The sequence below is a fragment of the Convolutriloba macropyga genome, chromosome 10 (assembly GCF_964194025.1).
Source record: "Convolutriloba macropyga chromosome 10, txConMacr16.3, whole genome shotgun sequence".
Classification (NCBI taxonomy): domain Eukaryota; kingdom Metazoa; phylum Xenacoelomorpha; order Acoela; family Convolutidae; genus Convolutriloba; species Convolutriloba macropyga.
The window spans coordinates 23,906,535-23,916,534 of NC_134477.1; the positions used below are offsets into that span (position 1 = coordinate 23,906,535).

General features: G+C 33.0%; 1 protein-coding gene across 2 annotated transcripts in view; it reads right to left on the bottom strand.

The window, feature by feature from the left end:
- The window catches only part of LOC142348373 (uncharacterized), a 216,132-nt gene that overhangs the window by 163,404 nt on the left and 42,728 nt on the right, over positions 1–10,000 (bottom strand). For both annotated transcript variants that reach the window (XM_075399697.1, XM_075399696.1), the window contains exon 14: positions 1,743–1,970. In XM_075399697.1, the coding sequence (XP_075255812.1) occupies positions 1,743–1,970 (228 nt within the window). The remainder of the gene's footprint in view (positions 1–1,742; positions 1,971–10,000) is intronic.

The following is a 10,000-nucleotide window of genomic DNA, read 5'->3' on the forward strand; positions in this document are numbered from 1 at the left end:
GTATTTTGATTGATTGTAGAAAACTTTCGACTTTTTGTATAGTTGTAATGACAATCAATAGTGTCTGACTTTTGATTTTTAACACTTAACTCAGTAATGGAAATAAATGGTAGCAAGCTGAAAACTCAGTAATAACAATTTATTGGGCAACTCCTTTGCTCCAAATTACAGCGTGTTAAGCTTTGTAACACTTTGTAAAAAACGCACTTTATTTTGCGAATTCAATCTTTTTTAAGCAAATAATTTCACCACCTGGCCACATAGTTAAAAAAATACCTATAACAAAAAATTTTTGTAAAAAATCATCTAAACTCCAATTTTATTTCATCGTGATGTTAATCTTTGTAACATACATGATCTTGTATCATAACTAGGAATCATTTGTTTACTGGTATGGACATCAGTAAATTTGTATGAAAGCCCAGCCGCCCGGATCGAGGAAAAAATCGGAAAAATATGTAAGAAAAACCATGAATTTCGAACAAAATTTTGCAGTGAAATGCTGTGATTGCGGTGAATTATTTATTGTCACTGCACTCAACGGAATTCAACGGAAAGGCATGGAATTTCGCGGTGAATAATTCTACAAATAGCGGCCAAATGCTGTGAGTTCACTTTTTACCACATCCACCGCGTTTCTTACATTAATTTGCCACAAAAAATTGAGCGAGGTAGATGAACATCTGAATACCAATAGCCTTATTTGCTAACGTGAGCAAAATTCAATCATGGAGTTTGCCTACCAATATTAAGAATAAAGTGAACCCTAAATAGCTAAGATTTTTCTCGATAACTCATTCAAGGGTCGTCATATCAACAAAGCCACGTATGATCAGACCAAACACGCAAAAACACTCAAAACGAAGGCAACAGAGTGAGAGAACGCGAGAGACGCGCGAAAGACGACGATGAAATTTCATCGCATTCACTGCTTATCTCACAATTTTTGACAGTATTTTCTAAGCGGTGAATTTATGTAATTTTACCACTAAGTTAAGCAGTGAATTTATGTAATTTCACCGCATTCAACGCTCATATTTCACATAATTTGGAACGTTTTTAATAATCGATGAATTTATGTAGTTTCACGTCTATATTCAGCGGCGAAACTATGTAATTTCACCACTACCAGGCGATAAATTCACCGACTGATTTATCTAATTTCACCGCATTCATCGCTTATCTTACAAAATTTTCCGCATTCACCGCTCATCTGGCATATTTTTTTGCTTTGAATGACGGCGAGCCTCGACCCGTGCGGGTAACGTGTCAAACTTAAGTTTTTCCTTAACTCCTTGTCCGTCTTTTATAACAAAATATTGAAGGTAAGCTGGGAAACTTTATCTTTATCTGCCTAAAATTCAAGTAATCGGGCTCTCTGTTGCTTTTTTTTATCGAAGCGAAGTAATTTGTCATTCAGTGCAAAAACCTTACATAATAATGCGCTGAAATGTGCTGAAATGCGCTGATTTTTTCAAAAACTCCAAAAACCTTACATAACGGGTAGTCGGTTGGAGAAATTGAGTAACTATTACTTTTATTAAATCATGGCTTAGCTACCGAATCAAAACGTTGTTACAATCACCTTTATTTCCATTTTCATCATTGTCAATTTTGCGGGAGTTTTCAAAGACACGATCTTGTTGGTCAGCTTTAATCTCTGGTTGTTTGCAAACTTATCAACAGCTGAATAATTAAAAAGAGTTGTGTAAATATAATTTTCCCTAATCTACGTGACGAACCTGTCTATCGGTGGATACATTGAGGAATGAAATGATTTTCCCAGGCATGAGTGCTTCAGTGAATGATATTGGGTCACTCTCTTTTCCATAACTCTCACTTTTCAGAGTGGTAGTGTATTCCATTCCGGGTCTCAGTTCAGTCAATTGGATAGGGTTTGTCCAGGGAGTTGCGATAGTGCACCCCACCACACAGTTGCCTTCTGGGGGAACTATCCAAATCTTCAGATTCTAAACAAGCTCTTGCATGTTACTGTTGGATCATATTTTCTCAAAGCGTGCTTCAATTTAGCGTTTATTGCGAGCGCGGCCATCCAACCATTATTTAGCATGTTGTTATTGCTTTAGTTTTCTGAAAATGTCGACATGAAATAAATGCAACTTGTTACCACTCGATGAGGAGTAGTGGACAATGGAGAAGTCCTTTTTTACGCCTCGAATAGGAGTTTTGGTGGATCGTCTTCTTTTTGATCGGTAATTTTATTGGAGTGTATTTGAAACAGGAAATGAAATCCGTTAAAACAAAGTGTTTAGTACAAATTGCTAAGGATCTGAGAGAAGATAGAGGGGTTTTCTGTTCATGCTATATTTTTGAGATAGACCGGGAAAAGCAGGTGTGAAAAAACTTCCGTTAAGCAAGCGAATTTTTTTGATCACGTGCTGCATTTTCAAAGCAGTTTTTCAGTTAAAACTCCAAATTTTTCTGTCAGAGATGTATGTATCGTTTTTTACCCGAATTATTAATAGTGCTTTTGGAAGCTTTTTTTTGACCATCTCAAAAAATACGACGTTTTAGATTCAATTTCAAGCTATTTTTACCATTTTGAAATGTTGTACGCTTTTTTTAAGAAATTTTTGTATTCTTCGTTCAAAGTTCTGTGGTTCAGTACAGCTGTTCAGGTTGTTTTGGTTGACTTTCGATGTAATGATTATTGATTTTGTCTGCTTTTTCAAATGATAATTGAGCAGTCTTTTTTAAATTTTTGCTCAATTTAAGCTTTCTGCAATAGTTTTTCTTGTTATATTTTTATTTTTGGGTTATTTTATAGGTTTTGATACTAAAAGCTGCGTTGAAGGTCAGAGACGGCCCTTTTGAATTAACCAACACAAATTTCTTGATTTTTTGGTTTTTTTCTTTAAATTCTTTTTTGTTGAATAAGTTTTTGCCAGGTTTTGGACGGGCAACTTCTCCAGCGGAACTGGTAATAAAATTTATCTGGCAAGTAATTGATATCAAATATCATTTTAGCTTTTTCTGGAGAGTTATGTTCAAAAGTTTGTCAAAAAATTCATTTTATTTGTCCTCTAGTTCTTTTTCCTTTCCTCGGTTTCTCTATTTGAACTGTTTTCTCAATTTTTGTATATCGACAGCCGTTTACTGAATGGGAACAAACCGTGTCAACAAGTTATTGCCAGTAGTTTTTTTGGAAGCCACAATTCGTAATGTAAATTTTTTTACCATATTATTCAATGGTGTTTGTTTTCAGTTATTATTCCATTGTTAAATTGACTTTTATTGTTTCAAATTGATTTGCATATTCAATTAAGAGTTTCCTTACTTTAGTTAGGGTTGTCATTTTCTTAACTACAAGTCATTTCCGGAAAAATTTGGCCATGTTTGTTTTTTTTTGATAAGTCAGCGGGCAAGAAAACCGGAAGTTCACCGAATGAACAAGTTTTTAAAAAGTTGTCTCAGTGAATAAATTGGCAAAGCCAAGAAAAGAGAGAATGAGAGAGAGAAAGAGAGAGAGAGAGAGAGAGAGAGAGAGAAAGAGAGAGGGAGGGAATCATTTTTTTCATGCCTTTTTTCGAAACAGACCGAAAACTGTAGGTGTAAAAATTTTTTCACTAATCGAGCAAATGGTGTTTTTCACGTGCGGTCTTTTTCAAATTTTTAATCAAATAATTCTTCTGTTTTAAGTCGCCTTCTTGTAACTGGATGTAAACTTAACGCTCGTAGTTAGTTTTTGTACAACAAAAACAATTTCTCTGGTACCAAGCGTTTTGTGTTTAATTTTGACAAAAAAATTGCAAAAAAATTTCATAATCTTATCTTAATTTCTTAATTTTTTCGTTTCTTTTTGAAATTAGAGACATTGTTGGTCTTATTTTGGTTAGTCCGAGAATATTTGAGCAATTACAATTTCTCGATAACGTGAAATTTTGATTTACTTCTGCATTAGTATTTGCAAAAATTAAAAAATGTAATTTTATTTTTGTTCTTTTTGTATAAATTACTTTTTGTTTTCTTTTTTATCTCAATTAAAGTAGTCCTTTCCCTTATTTGACGCTCTCTGCCATCATGAATTCGTTCTTTTGTGGCAAACAACCTTCAAGTCCTTTCCGGAATTCTTAGAGAATATAGAGAGTTGTTCTTTAGTTCATGTTCTCTTTTGAAACAGGGCAGGAACTGTAGGTGTTAACAAAATTTTCGCTAAACGAGCAAATTGTTTTGATCACGAGTGGCTTTTTCAGGTAGTTCTTATTGTGTTTTTCAAATATCTTTTTTTCAAATTTTTGTAGATTAAAGTTATAACTTTCAGGTTGCTTTCCGAAGTTCCGAAGTTTTGAAAGTTTTACGAAAAATTAGCTTGTTTTGAGGCTATTTAGCCTTTTTTGTTTTGTTGCTTTTACTTTTTGCTGAATTTGAGTTTATTGCTCCTGAGTTGTTTCTATTACAAATTAAATGCAAGTTCTCTGGAGCCAATCAATTATTTTCTCTGATTGTTGACAAAAAGTTGCAAAAAATGGATAAAGTTCTTCTTTCTTTGAGATAATTTTGTGTTCATTTTTGTTTGTCAGAAATTTTCTTAGCAATCAAATTGTTTCAAGTGTTTTCCCTTTGTATTTATACTTAAAAAAATGAAAACCTAATTGAACTTTTTTGGTTTCAATAAATTTTTAAATAATGTTTATTTCTTTTTTCAATAAACAAAGTCCTTTTTCTCTTTTTATGCTGACTACCATAAGAAAATAGTTCTTCGTCAGTAATTGTATTGGCAAATCTTCGAGTTGCTTCTCAAATTGTTCCGGCTATGTTTTTTAAATCACTTTTATCGGAGTGAATTTTGAACCAGGAATAGAAACACGTGAAAAACTTTGGAGTGGCTTGGTGCTAAATATGATTGAACAAAAGAAAGGGAAAGTCGAAATGAGATGGAGAGGGAAAATATCAAAAGAAGTGTGGTTTTTAATTTATAGCACTGTTTCCGGGAGAGCGAGAAATTGGGGTGGGAAAAAAATTTCACTGAAGGAGCAAAAATTTTGTTCACGTGACGCTTTTTAGAACTTTTTATTCATAATTTTTTGGCTCAGAACTTTGATTATGATATTTTGTGTTTTTAGGATTGCTTTTCGAAGGTTTTGCTAAATGATATAAATTCCATATCAAATTGCATGTTTTCAGCAGATTAACAGAATTTTGGACGACTTGAACGGATTTTTCGCCTTTGTTTTGTTTTGTTTTACTCCTTTGTGTGGGATTTGAATCGACTCCAATTACTTGAGGAGTTTCCAAAAACCAAGGGACCAAATTATATTAATAAAATTTTTTTTTTTGTTAAAAAAAGGATATTAGACTGAGAGAACTTACATTATTTTTCATAATTTTTCGCAGTTTTTGTTTTTGTTTTCTAATCTTAGATACGTTTTTGAGCCTATTATAACTCGCCTGTTTTTTTGTAAACAAATAAATACTATGCTTGATCCAATCAACATTTTTGGCTCTTTGTGCTCTCATGATATCAATGAAGTCCCTAACTTTTTCTTATTTTTTTATTTCAAGTTGTTTTTAATTGCTTTTGTATTCCTAAATTTTCATGTCATATGTGGATGTCCATGGCTCCAAAAGGCGTCTCCATTGCCTTCTGATTATTTTGATTTGAGTTTCGAGCTGTTTTGGTAAAGGCAACTGAGTGGTTTTTATGCAGATTTCGGCGGGTTTTCGTTTGTTTTCTTTTTGCATTTTTTGCTAATTTTAATTTTGAGCTTTTTGATACTTTTTACCGATCATTCTGCAATTAGAGTTTTTCTTAAGTTTTTTTTTGAAAATCAATGATGGAAACTATACAGGGCGCTTTTCAATGAAAATTGATAATAATTCTGTTTCTATTCCGTTTTTTTTTCGTTCTTTGCGATCATTTATTGTAAAAATCCAGGTTTTGAATTGGTTTGCGCTTGACTAGAAACAGCAATGAAATTTTTTTTTAAAACTGAGGGTTTACATGTTGTGTAATGAAAATTTCCCCTTTTTTAAAGTTAAATTTGTTGAAATTTTGCAGAGAATATATTTTTTTGATTTTGTCCTTCACTTCCTTTCCCTTACCTCCATTGAATTTTTCGTTGGGTCTTTCTGTCAATTTGTAGTCATTAAAAGTGTCGCAATTTCTTTTGTCAATAGTTGGTTTCAACTTATAGAGTCTCAATTTAAAAAGCTATTTTTGTCAGATGCTCTATCATCTTTTCTGGTCAGATACTTTTTCATTGTATTTTTTCATTTAATTGTTTCTAGGTTATTGTTGTTTTTTAGTAAGACAATCATTACGTCAATTAGAGTGACGAGTTTTTTACTTCATGTTCGTTTCCGAATTTTTTTCCGCTATGTTTCTAATTTCCAAAGCAAGAGTTGATTGAAAAGCAAGGGTTGCTATTGTCATCTCGAAGTTACTCAAAAACTCTAAAAACTACCTGGGTTGACCCCTCTATGAAATCACAGAAAATGCTACAAATGGTTCTTGGAAACCTTAGGTAAGACCACAAATGGTTGCATTCAAGAAGGGCCAAAATTTTTTGTATTTTCTTGCTGTGGTTTTCAAGGGCCATAAATTAAAAACAGCCGATAATTTATTGTTCGCGACAGAAACCGTGCAGTAATGAGAAAGCTCGTCATGAGTAGAATATCAAACTTAAAATATGTTTTCAATATTTTTGTGGGTCTGCGCAAGTGCAACTACTGTAAAAATGGACTATTGCTGGATCCGAACCGGCATCTCTTACTCGCAAGCCTAGTGTGCTACTCATTTACACCACCTGGTCTTAAGCTATCGAAATTGGGCAACTGCTATATAACCCGTTCCCACGATCATTTATGTTCTTCACGACTTTGTTTTTCTGACCAAGTTTACGTTGAACTTCTATAGTTTTTTGTCTAGCTCTGTCAAGCTCATTTTATGCAGAATTTACATTAAGTTGTTCTCTCTCAAATTTCTAACACTCCGCCTTAAATTGCGCATCATAATCAATTTACAATTTCCAACTATCTTGTCTCTCTTTTACGATTAAGCTCAGACACTAGACTTTGGACCCCTGAGCTTTCAGGAGGTCTACGCAAGTGCAACTACTGAGACAAAGGACCAGCATTGAATCTGAATCAGTATCTCTCACTTGCAAGCGTAGTGCACCACCCATTTACAACTTGTCTTAAACTCCCGGGCAACTCCTGTAACAAATTTTAAATTGCCTTCTTGTTCCTCAAGATTTCTTTTACGTTGAACATGTGGAGTTTCGTGTCAAGATATGTCAGGCCTATATATTCATCGTAGATATCATATTATCGTAGATATCGTAGATATCTACGATAATATGATTCATCGTAGATATCGTAAATATCAAATAAAAAAAATAGTTTTCAAATTTCTTTTTTGCCAACTTATGGAGGTCTAAATTTTTGTGGAGGTACGGCTAAATTTCTTTTTTGTTCACATTTTTTGGAATTTTTACTGAAATTTATATCAATTTGGCTAAAATTCTGATCAAATTGTGGCGATAAGCGATAGCTGCATTGATTTTACATTTAACGATAATAGAGAGTTGTCTATTTGTTTGAACCGACTATTGTTGCTAAGGTTTGGGTAATTTTTTGAAAACTCGTCGTTCTTTCCTTTTTTAATGAAAACTGTCACTAAATAAGCTTCATTAGTCCACTTCATTCAAATTGACCGGTAATGCAGACATAAAAGTCGCTGAACTAATCTTTGTTCACTCAGGTGAGCTAAGTTTTAATTTTAACTCTTGTTCTTGAGGAAGCGTTCTGGAACTAACCAATTTGCCGCCTTTTGCTAATTTATACCGATATTCATCAAAAATGCAAAATTCGTTTTTTCAGTACATTAAAATTTTCAGAAACAAAAAGATCAGTTACAAATTTTTTTTTTGGAATATGGACGTTTTATAACAGTCACACCGCAACAGCAAAACCAATTTTAACGTCTCGTTAACATTTACAATGAAAAATTGTTCGGATGGTATTATGTCTCTGTCCTTTGTGAAACATTTTTTTTTGCATTTTTTAGTCCGATCTCCGGACATTTCTATCTCTATGTAGAGGATTTAACCAGTGAGAGATTCCATTTAAGTTCAATTTAGGCCCGTCAGATAAAACATTTTGTTTCCAAGTTAAGTTAATGGTTATCAAGGCTTGGACAAAGTGTTTTTGTAAATTTTCAAAGAATACTCGAGTTTTACCAGCATTTTAACGTTCTTTTTGAAGTCTTCTTATTGACTGAAATTAATGAAAATTCATATTTGTCATCTAGGGAAACGTTAAACAAAGTAGCAAACGATTTCAGCCGGTGTCTAATGATTTTTCGCAAATACAGTTCGATAACTATCCACAATTCTTAATTTTTTTTATATTGAATATTTTTGCATTATCTATTTTGGTACGTTTTTGGTCGGGTTATTGTTTTAAAGGACAAGCGGCAATAGTAAAGCCAGTTTTGACTTAATTGTGGAGTTTCACAATTAAATAGCTATTCGAGGTGTAATTGGGCGCTTGGCCGTTTTTAGAATTAGATGACTTTTTGCTCCTTGGGTTTAATTACAGACCAGAGAGGGTTTTTTCACAGCTCAATTGATGAGAAGTTAACCTTAGTGGCAAATGAAAGCCAAAAAACATACATCATACATTACAAATTCAGCAAAAAAACTTCTGATTTTTTTTGGCTTTAATACTGTGTTTGCCTAAAGTTATTCGAAAATTTGAGTTCTGTCTGCATTCGTTGTAAAATTTTAGTAATCTGATCTAGTCTCCTTGATGAAATGTCCAATTGACTGGCTTCTTAGGCAGTACCCATATAATCTGTTTACTGTTATCATTTGAAAGCTTATGGTTGTTATGACATGGTTTTCAAAAGGCTTATGAAAAAGTAATAACTTGTTGAGATATGTCATGTTTTATCTCTTTTCTGTTATCTTTTAGCGTCGTGTCAACACAAGGAGAGTTGCACTACCTTTCAAATTTTTTGTAGACATTTTCCTATTTTTGAGTTTTTTTCTGCTGTTTCGTCAGAATATTACGTCATAAAAAAAACAAAATTCTATGATTTCAGCTGGTTCCTAATGGTTCTCATGACTTTGATATTATTTGTTTTCAAAAGTATGACTTCTCTTGAAGACGGATCCATATGTCCTATGGTGAAATGTAAGTCAATTTGTTCGTTTAACTTTTATCAAATGCTATTTGTCATTGAATTTTGGTCGGTGTTATTTCCTGTTATATTTGTTTGATTTTCTTTTTGGCTTGTCTCCGAGTCTTATTTATGGCTTCGGCCCTCTAATATGGTAAAATTTAATGTCGTTAATGGTTTGAGGTCAACTCATTTTTTAAATGGATAAACCATTAATTTCGAAAAAAAACACAAATTTTATTGCCTTCATTTGCCAGACAATTAAATAAAAAAACTTGGTTGAGCGGGTTTGGACTTTTCTGCAGACGCACATTATCAAACCTCTTTGATTAAATCTAATCTAAATGTTAGGAAACAAATTTGTGTTTTTGGTCAGGACATCGCAATATACAGCTAAACTTGAAGACATATCTGCTGGATAAAATGAAAGAACGATTAAACAACTGCAGTTGAGCCCAAATCTAGGAATAATGCTGTGTTGTATAAAAATTAGGGCAAGATCAAGACAGCGTCTACATAGATACTTTATCTCTCATTTACTAATCGTCAGATTGTAAATAATGACTATTACAAAATACAGAGATTCATACAAGGAAAAACAGTAATAGTAAAAATAAAGAATTTCACAAAACTTGGTTTCACCAAGCTTTGTAAGTCCCTAACAGGGCATGAGTTTGATTTCACTCAAACACTCTCCCTCCATGTGGGTATGATTTGTACTTAAAATTCTTCTAAGCTAAATCAAAAAAATATTTTTTGACTTCTGTTTTGAGTTTGGGAGGAACTGAATATTATCTTGAATTGTTGTAGTTTGTAACGCGGTAGAAAAAATTGCATCCGCAACCCTTTGCACCA